A 15,736-nucleotide genomic window follows, 5' to 3' on the forward strand; every position below is an offset into this window, starting at 1 on the left:
AAATTAAATCTAAAGGGATATATGTTTTTCATTGTGCGGTCTACTGGGAGAAACTTTTTATTAAAGTAATACAAAAAAATAATGTTTATGAGCTGTGACACCCAGAAATCCTGATTTCGTTGCGAGTGCTGGTGCATTATAGTTGTTGTTTGTGGCGACTTCTTCTTTCTTCATAGCCGCGGTTTGCTCATCAAATTGAATTCACCGAGACTTTAAATTGTGCAACTTGATTAAATTAAGTTTCTATTCGATTAGACGAGATTAGATTTGGTGAAACCTAATTGGTCCGGCGAGGAAACGCCTCCAGCAGAGCGGCAAAAAGAACAAGACGACAAGCAGCGAGTAATTAGAACGTAGCACCGAAGTTAAAAAAACCACTAAACGCTGATTGTGTTTGTCTGGTTCTGCTTCGTGGGGAACGATCAGGGCCTGCAGGCGGCTCAGAAGGACTCGCAGCTGAAGGTGATGGAGGGACGGCTGAAGCAGACGGAGATCAACAGCGCCACCCAGAACCAGCTGCTCTTCCACATGCTGAAGGAGAAGGCCGAGATCAACCCGGAGCTGGACGCCCTGCTGGGCAGCGCGCTGCAAGGTGGGGAAGGCCAACAGAAGCCCGGATCCGCCCGAGCATGTCCAGCACAATCACCTGTCAATCATCTTTTCTTTAACCGTGTGGCTGCTTTTTATTTCACAGGAATCTGGAGGTGTCAGTTACCAGAAAAGACAAATCAGATTTTCACTAAAGTCCCTTAAATTTGAGCTGTCAAAATAAAAAGCAGCCGTTTTCTCATCTTGTGGGTTTGATTTTGATTTGATTTCTGTTTGTTTTCTCTGTTGTGTTGGTGTGAATTCAGAGTTAGGTTACCTGTCGCCAGGTGAGTAAAAAAACAAACAAACAGATGCGTAGCAGTGTCACTGTGTTTGAAAGAGCAAGGCGCATGCACACTACATGATTTCCATCGAATTTACTACCAATTATAAATGCATTTTACTCTCAAGAATATAACGACACCAAATAGCAATTAGCTTTTTTTTACAGAATAAAAGTGCTAAACACAGTGTTTAATGCATATAAACTGTATGTTGTTCTACAATTCTTAAATGTATAAATATGCAAATTATACGTATGTATGTACAAATTACATCTACTATTCTCAGCAATGCAGTGTTATTATTATTTTTTTTATTCTTTCCCACTATTAACCCTCTGAACCCCAAGCAGTTTATGGTCACTTTTTTTGCTCCTGTCACATTTTTACTCACTGTGAGCTCATTTTTCACCACAACATAAAGTCCTGCACCTCTGTGGAAACAAGACAACCATGTCTAGACGTAGAGAGAACTCAAAATGTATTTTCTTTAGTTTGATACAGTTATAATGCCATAAATCGTACAAAACAAAATTTAAAAAATCATTTATTTGTTCATTTATCCTAAAAAAATATGACAAAAATCAATATATACAGCATTTTCCCAAGTGCCCACAACTGCTACCAATATTAGAAAAACATTGTAACTCTTCATATTTTTTTTAGTTATTTGACTATAAACATTTTTATTTACAGATTATTTTTAATTTGTTTTCATACTTTCCATATCTTCCTTTCGCAAGCTCAGCCTGCAGTTCATCTGAGTTTATCCAAAAAGTCTCTGAATTTTAGTTTCTTGACTTTTGTTCACAGCTGAGTCACTAAACTCTTTCTTGTTGTGCCTTGGAGTGTAGAATTTTTTAGTTTTGACACAATCTTGTTAGAACCAATGGTTTATTTTTGGCATTTTTTTTCAAATGTAGACACGTAGAATAAAGTGATTATGAGGAAATATTGTAATTTTATGCTTAGATTTACATCATTTTCAGGAACGAACAGCACTTTGCCCCTGGAAAATTAAAAAACTGACTAGTTCTCTCTGTTTTTACGCTTCCTTGCACTTATGAATGTTGTAATTTTGGTGTTTTTGTGAAGACAACATGCGTTTTAAACCTGTCGACTTGTTTTGGGGTTCCGAGGGTTAAAGCATCATCTCTTGTTCTAGAGCACATAAAGACACGATCCATTGTATCAAGACAAATAATAGAAAACAAGGAGTCTTGTGGTGTGCATCTCAGTCCTTATACAAACTAACCTCGTTGACGTAACACGACGTGCATGACGTGTCGCCCCACCTGCTAGCGTCCAGTCCCGCTCCATCAGGACGGCGGCCACTAAAAACTAAAGCTGATCACGTGTGTCTGCATCTCTGTGTTTTGTGTCTCGTGTCGTTCATGCTTTCTCCATTCTGCCGTTATTATCGTTTCCCTTTTGTCTAAAACCCACAGTGGCTCCTGTTGTGAAGCTAACTGCTCTGACGTTTCTGAACGGACGTCATGCAAAAGCAGAAAATCAAAGAAAACGCACTTTAGCTTTGCAACAATGATTGAATAACTTTTATTTTTAATGTGAAGGTGTTTACTCGTGTGTTTGTGTGTGTTTTGGTGCAGAAAACGGAGACGACAGCAGCAGCGACGAGTCGACGCCCAGTCCGGCCACAGAGGGAAGGTAGAGACAGTTCAGCAGCTCTTCTTGTGTTTAAACTGTTGATAAATCAGGATTTTATGTCATGTTTTGTTCTTTAAAAGCACTAATTTATCTGTACCTTCAGTTAGGAAACACCAATCTACTCAAACAGTTAAATTGACAGAGGTAGAAGTTCTCAAGTGTGGATCTTTTACAAACCAGATCCTCCTCCTTCCCCTGTGAAGTGTGTGAATAGAGGTCCACAAACAACATCCTCTCCTTTTTCTTTGCATCACAGTGCAAAGAAAAACCACACGTACAGTCTGCTTGCAACTACTTTTACAACTGCATGTAAATAAATACATTAAATAGTTTACAGCAATCATAATTGGCATCTCCAAAAGCAAAAATGCTCCAATGACAGACAAACACAACTCAGAAATCCTGCTTAGATTCTGCTAGAACAGTAACTGCAGTCATATTTAATCATCATGTGTGAATATGAATTGAAGTTAGGATTAACTGTGCAGCTTTATTCAAGGCAGCACGACACCTGTAAATGCAAAACTAGGTGAGAAGAGAACAAATACAGTACATTTACTAAATTATTGGCCAGCGTCTGGTTTGTTTTCATCACGATAAGGGACTGAGTAACTTGGATGTGACCGGCTTTAGGATGAACTCCCCTCCTTCCTACAGAAATTTATGTAGAAAAATAAAACTTATTCAGAGTTTCCAAAGTTTCTTGTCAACATCTGATTGTTTTAACTGTGAAAAACCGCTCGTTGCGGTAAAAACCCTGTAAATATACAATCAAATGACCATTAACCAGCGTTGGCTAGACTAGAAGAGGAAACATCTGAAACAGAGCTGCACAGTTTTTGCAGAGCTGACTTTTGTACCGAGTTGTCAATATTTTGTGGGATTTATGACCAAAAAAAGGCCAAAAAGTGAAAAGAAAAAGAGGATTAGTCACCTTTTACAGCTTATTTTCCATATGTTTTTTTTAGCTTTTTACAAAGTGAAAGGAGACATGATTTACATTTTTTAATGCAGATCCAAGCATATGATGGATGCTCCAAACTATTTTTACTGTGATGGATTTAGGCTTAATAATAATATAAACTAGAACTAATATATGTGCACAGGTGAACTCAAGGGTCTCACAAGGGTGTTGCAGTAATCCAGTAGCTCAGTAAATGAATAATGTCATCACGGTGGACAGTTGGAGGGAGATGATCGCTTGCTAAGTTTTTTTAATCGTCCTTTGCAACAGCGTGACTCCACTGTGGTCCAATATTTCTATTCATAGCTTTACTTATTAGTGCGAAACATGCTAATAAACTAAACTAAACATTGTAGCTGCTCAACATCAGCACGCTAACTCTGAAAATCCTTTGTTTCAGCACCCTGGCGTCGGATTTAATGAAGCTATGTGGTGAATCCAGACCAAGAAAGGTAAGAAGGAAGTAGTCTGAGTGGTCCAATATCTGATCATCCTATTTTGATACTTATTTCATTGTTTACATCCTGTTTTACTAAGTTTAGACTAAAACCACAAGAGTTCCACAGTAGATGAATTTAAAGCAGCGAACTGGTGCACCGACTTGTGAATCAGCTGTTTTCTGAGCCAAGCCGCTCCGATCCCTCAGGCTCGAAGGCGGACCACCACCCAGATGGAGCTGCTGTACGCCAGCAGTGGGGATTTGTCCTGCGAATCGCCCACCGGAGACTTCTCGGCCCCTCTGCTGCCCCTCGCCGAGCGAGTGGAAGCGCTGGCAGACTTGCAGGGTCAGGCGCTCGGTCAAACCCCCGACCGAGAGCAAACTGTTTCCCCATCTGCCCTGTCTGCCAGGCCAGCTGGCATGTAAGTGTTAAGAGGAGCGGTGGAAAAATAAAATACATCTCAAGTTGTGGTCTGAAATGTTTTGGTGGGGCGCTGGTTCTCCTGCGTTCATATTCAGACATAACAGTTTGTGATGTCTGTAGTTCTGGATGCAGGTCGCCTACAGGGAGGCAACCTGAGCGCTCGCCGCTCAACCGTAGGAGGATGCAAGACAAAGGACCGGCGTCGCACATCCCGGCTCCTGCACCTCACGTCAGCACAGCGGAAACCAAGACGAAAGCCAGCGACTACAAATCACTGTAAGCTAGAAATAGCATCAACTCCAAGCAGTTTCTGGAGGTTTTTGTGTTCGTTGTCCTCACTGTGGGCTCAACTTTCACTGCAATATAAAGTCCTTCACCTCTGTGGAACTAAAGCAACCAATGGATAGAAGTAGAGAGAAGTCAGAAACGTCTCTTGTGCAGAATCACACAGTTACAGTTGCATGAATCAATGATGAAAAAGAACAGAAATAACTTTTTTTTTGGATCACTGAGCTAAAAAAAAAATGAAAGAAGCAGGAATCAACACATTCCAACATTTACGTGTTACGATTACTGTAAAGAATAGAATTAGAATTAGAATAAAACTTTATTAATTGATACACCAAAAAACAACACACCACCACCACAAAATCAGCAATAAAACATCAGCATTCAAAATTCAAATCAAATCAAATCAAATCTAAATCTAAGTTATATATAGAATAGTGGGTCTTAATGCTGTAGATTTTTTAATTTGCTTCCATACTCGTCTCCTACCTGCTTTGTGTAAACACTGCCTGCAGTTCAACCCACTTCAGCTGAAAAGTCCCTGAATTTTTGTCATGTGACTGTTGGTCACAGCTGAGTCACTCATAGCTTCACGGTTCCATCAAGATGTGCAGAATTTTTTGTATTTTGAAGAATCTGGTGTGAACAAACTGTTTATTTTCTCACAATTTTCAAATAAATACATGGAATTAATTATTTACGTGTAATATGAAGTTCTTCAGCTTAGATTTCAATATTTTTTTCCAACAGATCATCACATCACAGATGAGTAGCTCAATGACCACCTAAAGATTGTAAATCCAACTCTTTTTTTATTCTGTTTTTGCTGGCTGTGAATTTTTCCAACCTGCTGTCGCTTTAAGGGGGTTTATGGGTAATCAGCACGACAGTCGTGTTTTTAATTACAGCTTGCTGCCTCTCTCATTGTTAAACGGATTGCCGTAAAAATTTCACGGGAAAGCTACTAACCTTCCCGTCAGCCTCGGCTTTACTGTGCATATGCTGCTAATTAGCAAACATTAGCATGCTTACATGCGCAATTAAGTTTAATTTAATTCTATGTATTTCATGTCCAGAGGACCGTGTACAATATTAAAAGTAATGTTTTCTACCAGATTCATCATGAAGCTCATTTTCATCTGCAAATGAAGGCAAATATGATCGTTTATACCTGCAAAGCATCGTGTTTGTGAGCCTGTCAGCATAATGATAAATACCACTGTAAAAAAAAAATAGAACCACAGAACTGTTAGCACGGCTTCATCTTGTTAATCAACTTCTGAGTTTCATCCTATCTTTCCAGATGTTTTTGAGCAACGATATAAAATCATTATGGTTGATATCAGTTTGCTTTTTTTCCCCTCAGGTTGGATGAATCACCTGTATTTGAAGGCCACAGGTAATCCTTCAGTCGTCTTTACGAAATACTAACTTTTTTTTTTAAGATGTAGGGGTTACTCCTCCTCCTCATATATGTACAATATCGTTTTATCTGTTACATCAGCTACAGTACTGTATACAACATCTTTCTAAAGGGTTTGTTTTTCGATGATTCAGATAAAAATACAGACTAAATATATTCTTCAGCTTAAAAATAAAGCAAATATTAAGAGGTGGGTCATTCTTGAAGCATTTGACACTTAAGAGTTATTGCAGAGGGGGTGTACCTACCTAGAACTGGTTGGTAAATCTGTTAAAAAATGCCAAATAATCATGAAATGCTATTCCTGTGTGTATTTCAGAGGCGTGATCAACCCTGTGACGGCCCCTAAAAACAGCCGAGGGGCCAAACTCCAGTGTGTCTACATAGCCGAGGGCCACACCAAGCCTGTCCTCTGCGTGGACGCCACCGATGACCTGCTCTTTACCGGCTCGAAGGGTTTGTTTTCTCTGAAATAACTCTTTACTGTGAGTTTCCTTTCTTTCTTTTTAAAAAAAATCTAATCTGTACTTCTATATTTGTGTATTCTCAGACCGAACATGCAAAGTTTGGAACTTGGTGACGGGTCAGGAGATCATGTCTTTAGCAGATCATCCCAGCAGTGTCGTCTCAGTCAGGTACAACTTGCACAGTGTTTACCTGTAATATCAGTATTTCTATATATGCTTTTAATTCATTATCTTGCCCTTGTTTTTGTTGTTTTACTTTAGATACACGTCCAGCCTCGTCTTCACCGTTTCCACCGCTTACATCAAAGTCTGGGACATACGAGATTCTGCAAAGTGCATCCGCACGCTCACGTGGGTGCAAACATCCCTCCATCCAACGTTAAGTTTAAAGCCTCAATGAGGATCTCTTACTCGTGTTCTGTGGATTTCAGGTCTTCGGGCCAAGTGGGTTCAGGAGACACGTGTTCGTCTGTCAGAAGTTTAACCATCCCACCAGGAGAGAGTCAGATCAACCACATCGCCCTCAACCCGTCCGGCTCTTTCCTTTACGCCGCCGCCGGCAACGCTGTGCGCATGTGGGACCTCCGCAAGTACGGATTTTAGTTTTTTACGAGCCGAAACAGAAATATTCTTTAGAGTAAGTGAAATAACTGGACTGTCCGTTCTTTAGATTTGTGTCTACGGGGAAGCTGACCGGCCACGTGGGACCTGTCACGTGTCTGACCGTTGAGAAGTTGGGTAACGGACAAGACGTCGTGCTCACCGGCTCCAAAGATCATCATATCAAAGTAGGAAACTGAACACACAACTGTAGATGAATACGTAGATATTTAGCAAAACGAATCGGATGTTTCATGGATATCGATCAAGTCCAAAAGTTTTGGGTTAGTTGGAAGAATTTGGTGATTTTACCTCCAACACATTCGATCTGAAATCAAGCAATCAATGTTTTTAGCTTAAATTGAAGAGGTTGGAGTTGGGTTTTAGGAATCACAGCTCAAGTAATTGGACAGCTGACGAATGGGCAGTTTCATTCCCAGGTGGCCTGTTTCCTCATTATTTCATGACAAATATAAGGAGACGAAAGATCTGGAGTTGATTCTATACGCTGAATGAATGAAGTGAAGTTTGGTCAGTGTGCTTTTCCTTCTATCTTTACAAATTTGTCTGTTTATCTGCTTGAGTTCTTCATGGATGTGAATACAAAGGGTGTACCTCGAGATGAACGTGGAAGCAAGTATAGAGAAGAAACGAAAGCCGACCACATCATCTGCCAAACATGGTGGAGGCAGTGTCATGGCATGTATGTAGTGAGGATGCAAATGTTGCTGCTGCTGGAAGAAGCAGGATGAATTCTAAAGTATATACAGCTCCAGTTTCTGCTCAGATTCAGTCAAATTCTGCCGAACTGATCGGACTGGGCTCCACAGTCCAGATAGATATTGAAACAAACCGCGCCGTGGAAGCAAACCGGGAGCCTCTTGAAGCAAAAAACTGGATTCTCAGTCACCAACTGAGCTTCTTTTTAGTTCATGAAGACCCACAAACAAAAAACAACTAAAGGCAGCTGGAGTAAAGGCCTCAAGGGAGAACAGTCAGCACTTGGGGGTGTCTATAGGTAGCCAACGAGTGTTAAGGATTCGCATCCAAATATTAAATGTAATCCTTGGTTTGTCCAGTTACTCCTGAGCCTGTGACTCAGTTGGTTTATATAAGTCTACATATAATATATCATTTAGGTGGTATATCGAAGCAAAATGACAAAAATAGCGTCGCTGGACTCGACTGTATGCGCTTGTTTCTCCAGATGTTTGAGGTGGCAGAAGGCGCTCAGGGCAGCATCGGCTCCGGCCACACGTTCGACCCGGCCCATCAGGACGGCGTGGAGTCTCTAGCTGTGCACGGAGACATTTTCTACAGCAGCTCCAGAGACCACTACATTAAGAAGTGGGACTTGGCCAGTAAGCAGCTGTTACAGGTGAGCTGAAACCCGGTACAGTGACTGTCAGATTTGCTACAAACAAACTGGAGATGCAGAACCAACTTTGCATTAAACTGTTGGCTGCTGTTTTCACCCGACAGTCGGTCAGCGCCCAGGCGGACTGGGTCAGCGCTCTGGGCGTGGTGCCGGGATCCTCGGTGCTGCTCAGCGGCTGCAGGGGAGGGCTGCTTCGCCTCTGGCACACCGACTCGCTAGCGCCCCTCGGTGAAGTCCAGGGCCACGACAGTCCCATCAACGGCCTGGCGTCCAACAGCAGCCAACTGTTCACTGCCTCGGAGTAAGACACTAACGGGTAATTCTGAACTCTTGCCTTAATCGTTATCACCTGTTGCTAAATTTTCTTTTCTGTTTTCGACAGCGACCGCACAGTGAAGATTTGGGAAGCCAAAGGGTCTCTGGACGATGGGGTTCACTGATTCCTGATCTGGCCTTCAATCAATCAACGTGAAGCATTTGAGAAGTTTACCTAACGATGGTCTAAACTCGATGAAAGCGTGGCTCCCAGGCCAAATCTAACCTTAAAAAACACTGATCCTTGACTTGATCAGTTTCAGGGAAATCTAACTCGATGCTGTCAGACTTTCCAGCTGAATGCAGTTACAAATATTTTAGGTCAAGACGGATCACGAGAAACTTGGTGGAGCCTTTCGAGTCTCGATTAGAGCTACGAGGGCCACAGAACAGCTGCGATGGACAGCACTTTTCACGACTGTGACGGATCATTTCCTTCAACATTCCTCCGCTCGGTGCAGCGCAAGACAACGTGGATGCCGATTTTGCTGCTGAGAATCAAAAGCAGGTTTTGATGGAACGCTATGCTTCCTTGCGCCTCTTCATCAAAACTAAGACCGCAGTCAGACGTGGAGATGCTATAACTGTGAGTCTGTCCAGCGTGTTCACATGACGTGTGCTGTGTTGTGTCTTTCTTGGCGTCGGTGTCATTTCAGGTAATCAAGTTATCAAGGACCAAACGACTACTGAAACTACGTATCTTAATATTCAGCTGTTACTGCCAAACCCACCACATGGACGTAGAGGCCTCGGACGGTTTCCCCTTCGACAGGATTCTCCGACATTTTCCATTTTAAATTTCACATTATCGATATTACAGCTTTGGGAATAATTACTACACCATTGAAACCACCATTTTCTGCCTCCTCCTTTTGCGGTTCTTGGTGGAGCCAAACTGCGATTTGTTTTTAAGGTTGTAATAGAAAGCTGTTTTTTGCGGATTCCAAGTTGGTTAGCAAATGGTTCCCTCACTGTTGAGCACCAAGATGAAAATATCTTCTTGTCATATCACAGTTCTCTTCTTTTAGGCGTATTATGTGTTGAATTTATCGATATACAACATAATAATGGCAATATATTGAGTTCTTATAAGACTTTTTCATGTCTTTTAGAAGATGCTGAAATGGCTGAGCTCCTATGATAAAATTCCATGCAAAATTATCAATGTTATGTAGACTTTGCAAAAGAAAGTAACAGGTTATCTAATAATTATTTCCAAAGCAGTATGTTCCAATGAAAATGTGTTTGTCATGGCTGAACAACAGTATTCGTGTTGTAAGTACTGCCTTACAAAAGCAGAAAGCGCTAACTACAGAAACAAATGGGAAAAACAAGCTTTAAATCTGTGACCCTTTTAATAAATAATCTATAATTTAATTCATTTAAATATATGAAATTAAATTTAAGGTAGCTGAACCATTTCAAATCATGTAAATTCACCTAGTTCCAGAGGCTAATATGGGATTTTACTGCCAAGCTAAGCTAGTTAGCCTAGATAATTAGCTAGCAGGACGAGTTTAGCCACAACTTTTTTTCTCAGTTATGACAAAAGTAGCTACTTTCCTATTTATTTTTGTGTGACAAACCTAAATTACTAAGATACTGGATCATCAAAGCTTATTTTATTATTAGGAAACAGTTGGGGAAACCGGCTTGAATGTTTAAAGCTAATTGGTCAATTCATGGGAAATTTAGAGAAATTATGAAACTCTTTTATTAATGAATTTCTAATTGAATACATTTATTTACATTATAATAAATTAGCAGTATCTCTATCACCCCAAATCATGTAAATTCACCACTTTCAAAGGCTAATATAGAACTTACTGCTAAGCTAGTTAGCCTGATTAGCTCACTAGCAGGACGAGTTTAGTCATTGCTTTTTTCTCAACGATGATAAAAGTAGCTGCTGCCCTATTTATTGATGATAAGAAAACAGAATTACTTAGATACAGACAAATCAAATTGTCATTTAACTGTCGGAAACAGGCGGTAAATGAGCTAGCTAGCTTTATCTAGCTAGTACACAGTCAGCGCAGTTTGCCTCTGACTCACAGTTCCTGCTTAATTGGTATTAATGTAATAGACGGTAAAACAGGCGTCACAAAGTCAAATTGTGGCATGAACTCGATTTTCGCTAGTGTTGTTATTGCTTTTCGGTTTTGTAAGGCAGCACAGATCATCTTGTTAAAGCCTGAGCTGAACAGACAGACGAAAACAGGCGATAACACAGGTGTGTCTGTGTTTCCCAGACTCGTGACGGTGTCAATATTTCAGACTGAGATAAACAGTGTTTTCCTTTCTGTCGGTGATGCGTTGTCAGCCGTCCGCTGGGTTCTTACATCCTCTGGTTGAAACACGGTTTTTCTCAAAGCATCTGTGGCTTTAAGTGGGAGTTTTGGCCGCTGAAAGGTTTCGCTTTCCTGTCGGCTCCCATCTGGCTCCTCTGACCTGCATCTCGCAAACATTTTCCAGGATTCAACCTTCTGAAAACTTCGGCGGCTGTACGACACTTAAGACAAGAGCTCAGCTCCGGCAGCGAGGAAGTTCTGGTCCTACATGCGTGTAGTTTAAGGTTTAATGAGAGGTGGTTTCTAATCTGAATAATGTCGGTGCAAATCGTTCGTGTTGATGGAATCAAGCACCTTGTAATTGCTAATTAATGCAACACAGTACGAGTTGCACACTTTGTGAAAGCGTCCTGAAATGTGTGTTCCAACCAAATGATGTCGACTTGTCTGTCATTTACTGCTGCGAACAACATTCAGTCTCTTTAACTGTGTCCAAAAATGCTATTTATTTATTTCTTCTTTGATTTTTTTTTGCTGTTGCGTCACTCGTTCCGTCTAATGCCTCGGATATCTTCGTGTCGCCGGAACTCGTGGGATGGACTTCTCCATAATCAGAGGTGTATTATCAGTGCCTGTAACAAATCCTCGACTGTATTGAGACTGTGGAGTCGCTACCTGATAAATGTGGACTATCCTTTGTTTAAAAAAAAGGTCAGGTAAACAATTTATCATGAGCTACTGTATCCTTTAAGTGTATCTGGAGAACACTTGCTGCTCTGGTTTGTGTGTTGGAGGAAGAACTCGATGCTAAAAGTCAATGGGACTAAAATAATTGCACTGAAAAATCTACTTTTTTTTGCTAATTTAAATGAGTTTCCTCCCCTCATTTCCTTAGGCCGAAATTGATTCGTTTTTAAACTGCTTTTCAGTCCCGTTGGCTGAACAACATGAGATGTAAGGAGTCATACTGAATCAGATAGGCTGCTCACAACCTCAATTATCCCTCTAGTTGTATCTTATTTTGAAAATTTGACTGTAAATTTGCTCTTGTGTAAATAGGTCTTCCTGCTGATGCTCTTGTGCACAATTTCCAATGATTGAAAAATCAAATGCAGTGTGAAAATAAATTGTAATGTTAAAAAAAAAAGAAGCTTCTTTTTCTTTTCTTTTAAAAAAAACATCCTGTATTAATGTGTTACGACCACATGGGGGCGGTACTGTACAGTGACACCTGATGGACTGACTAGTTGATCATAACACGTGGGATTTGGGTGATTTTTGTGTTGCCTGGACATGTTCTGTGCTTTCTCAAGTGTTGAATTTTTGCTGCTACGAGCCACATTCTGTAGCATCTGATCCCCTTCACACGCTCTCTGAATCCCGTCTCCTCTCACTGAACCGTCATTCGTCTGCAGCTCGTCTCGCTCCTCTTTTAATTAGAACTTCAGGCGGTGATATTGTGTCCTATGATATCCTGTAACGCAGCAGACGGACGGAGTAAAAGGGCAGGAAAAACGAGTGAGAAACTCCCCTTGAAGACAAAAATTAATGTGAACAGTGATGGAGGGATCAATATTTAATGTTCAGCAGCAGACTTTTAATTGGCCTCGCAGGAGCAGAACATGGAATCGCTGCTGCCCTTTGTGTGTAGAACTTACTCCATTTTCTATTACTGTCTATTAAGGGCTTTCATATGACGTAGCGTACCTGAACAGTGGCACGTTTCAGCCCAATTACCGTAACTCGGCCTCGTTTCTGTGCTTTTATTTTGACAGGGAATTGATTGTTTTCCATTAGAACAAATTTGCATTAATGCTGTAACTTTGTCAGCTCGCTAATCAGCTAACCAGCGTCTTTATCATGTATAATCACACAAGCTGCTGCATACAACAGACGTCTACACGATTGTATTCAGAACTGATGTGCTGATATTGTTGATCACGTCTTTTTTCACTATATACTAGAAATACACTGTAAAAAATAACTAATTTCTTTTAGCAATTTACTGTTATTTTACAGATTTTCCCAGTTTTGCTAAAGTACAAATAACTTGTAATATTACAAAAAGTATAAATTAACACATTAGCCGTTAAAAAAAAGGACCAAAACTATAAATAAAATCCACATCGAACAGTGTAATTTCATAAATTGTAATTTGTTCTAACGTTCGACTATAAATTTAGACTATTTAGCGTTATTTGGGTAAACTAAAATATTATTTTAAAGATGTTTACAATTATTTGAGAGAAAAAAATATGCATATGTAGATATATTTTTTTCCTGTCTCGGTAAATTACAGAAAATATCCAGTAAAATCTCAGAAACATCCGATGCCCCTATCTGATTTCTTTATTAATCGAAATAGTACTTTAGTCTTTCGTAGTATGTTAACATAAAATTACGCTGTTTATTGTATTTAAATCAGATACAAAAATATAATTATTTTGCAGATATTTGTTGTTATTTTCACATTTCTTTATAATTTTTTTAAAATGTTGAAGTATTCTATTTATTATAGCTTTTTTTTCTTCTTTTTTTGGTGGCACGCTTACGACCAGATTTTCACTATTTTTTAATTATGATTTTCTTTTATTTTCTTTTACAGTGTAGACATTGCATATCATAACATAAGAAGACTGTGAACTGCTGCTTGTACCAGATCAAATTTTTGATTCCTGATACTTTCCACTGTGTCTCACTTGTTTACAGCTACAGACTCCCTTGGCATCAGTTCCCCACGTCTCTCTGACTATTCTGTAGAGACTGAACACCATTCTTCCAAACACTATTACCGGCCTCCCATAGGCGTCCAACTGCATCGAGATCTGGTGACTGTAAAGGTCACAGCATATGACTCACATCATTTTCATACTCATCAACCCACTCAGTGACCCCTCGTGCTCTTTGGACGGGGTAGCTATCATCCCAGAAGAGACCGCTCCCATCAGGATGGACATGTTTCATCAAAGGATAAAGGCAAACACTCATAACAGCTTTCAATTGGGTTTCGGTGACTCTTCCCTCTGAAGGCGGCAAATCTGAGCACATGTTGCAATGATGGTCTCAGATGAAGAAGAGCTGCTCCTCTTTATTTTCTTACACTAATACACAAGCATAACATGTAAATGCAGATGTCACTTCAGTGGTGGTTCCCAGTCTTTGGAACTGAAGCTCCTGCCATCCGTGCCCCAACCATGAACCCTCTTTTTAAGCAACTTTTCGCCAGTTTGACACAAAATCAGAAGAACTGGGCCTGCTCAGCATTTTCATACACTGCAAGGAGCATGATTGGATGTTAATTGTTTAGTTGGTCCATGCAGTGCAGGACAAAAGATGTCAGAGCTGCTTCCTCTATCCTTAAGGCCAAGACCAACCAACCTATGGATGAAATTCGACTGATTGTATCTGTAGTCTCATTCTTTTAGTCCCCATCCAGAGGTCATGACCATTAAATTGAGATAGAGTGTAGACTGACTGGTAAATTTCAAGTTTTTACTTCCTACTCCGCTCCATTTTCACCACAGCGGTTTGGTACAACCAGAAATGCTTGGGTACGAACAAGGCTCTCACTTTGGTTGTATAAGAACTGGATGGCTTGTAGCCCCGGTTCTCCACAGTTTCTTCCACAAAGTTCGGACACGGTTTTAAGCTTCCACTACAACAAACATGTGGACTGGATGGTCAAACCCCACTGGTCCACAGAGTAGAATCAGCATCTGAGGTTTGATAGTCGGTCCGAGACCCTGAAGTAAACCTTCCTTGTGGGGCAAATGATCTCTTTATATTTTGTTGTCCCTTCATAAAACTGATGCTACTTTAGCCAGCATATGTTATTTAATAAACATACATGAACCCAGTATCCATTCTCATCCACCGGTGTTGGGTCTACAAGGTGTATTCTCCAAAAACTCCAACACTGAACTGTTTCTAATATTAGCTCCGGCACTTATATTTAACATGATATGAATATTACAACAAACTTTCACTGTTTAGGGGCACAGTGTCACATACAAGGAAGCAGAACACCCACAACAGACCACAATTTGACCTGGTTCACTCCTACCAGTTGATCTTCTTCCAAACCGCAACCGCTGACAATCAATGTGTTCGCTTTCGGTATGCAAACTAAATAAAAAGCAGGAGTTCAGTGACCGTAATCTATTAAAGGCAATTCAGGGAAAACACCTGCCCGTCTTCCTAAAACCAGCTTTCATACTGGATCACCAAGTTTCCGTCCCACCAGCTTCTCGGCATGTTTACTGTATACAGGAATCGAACAACGACCGAGTTACCGGCACAGAGCGTTCCACCCTGACGATCAGGTTTCACCAGAAATCAATAATAACTCCTCAGACAGACAGCGTGGGCCCAGAGTTCCACTTTCGGTTTTAATTGCGGCGTAATTTATGATGAGTAGGGATAATATATCCTCCTCTAATCTGTTCAGCGAGCGCGTCGATCGGCGGCGTGTGGGCCAGAAGCAGATGCTCTTGTTTCTCCGTTAAGCCCGTCTGAATAATGTGATTTGTACAGCTGCAGGTGGCCTGTGTTTGCCCAGGAATTAGAATCAATGCAGGTTAATTCTTATACACGAAACGGTCCGGGATGAG

At 40.6% G+C, this 15,736-nt stretch overlaps 1 protein-coding gene across 1 annotated transcript; it reads left to right on the forward strand.

Moving 5' to 3' along the window:
* The first annotated feature begins 525 nt into the window (after positions 1 to 525).
* Positions 526 to 10,948, forward strand: LOC103365368 (kinesin-like protein KIF21A). Its single transcript, XM_008292792.1, has 14 exons — positions 526 to 592; positions 2,480 to 2,537; positions 3,902 to 3,953; positions 4,148 to 4,362; positions 4,485 to 4,640; positions 6,019 to 6,051; positions 6,395 to 6,531; positions 6,626 to 6,710; positions 6,804 to 6,893; positions 6,974 to 7,132; positions 7,213 to 7,330; positions 8,350 to 8,520; positions 8,625 to 8,821; positions 8,903 to 10,948. The coding sequence occupies exons 1-14, from the start codon at positions 529 to 531 to the stop codon at positions 8,958 to 8,960; spliced, it is 1,593 nt and encodes a 530-aa protein (XP_008291014.1). The 5' UTR covers positions 526 to 528; the 3' UTR covers positions 8,961 to 10,948.
* Positions 10,949 to 15,736: the final 4,788 nt, after the last annotated feature.

The sequence above is a fragment of the Stegastes partitus genome, unplaced genomic scaffold, assembly GCF_000690725.1.
Source record: "Stegastes partitus isolate 25-593 unplaced genomic scaffold, Stegastes_partitus-1.0.2 Scaffold833, whole genome shotgun sequence".
Lineage (NCBI taxonomy): Eukaryota > Metazoa > Chordata > Actinopteri > Pomacentridae > Stegastes > Stegastes partitus.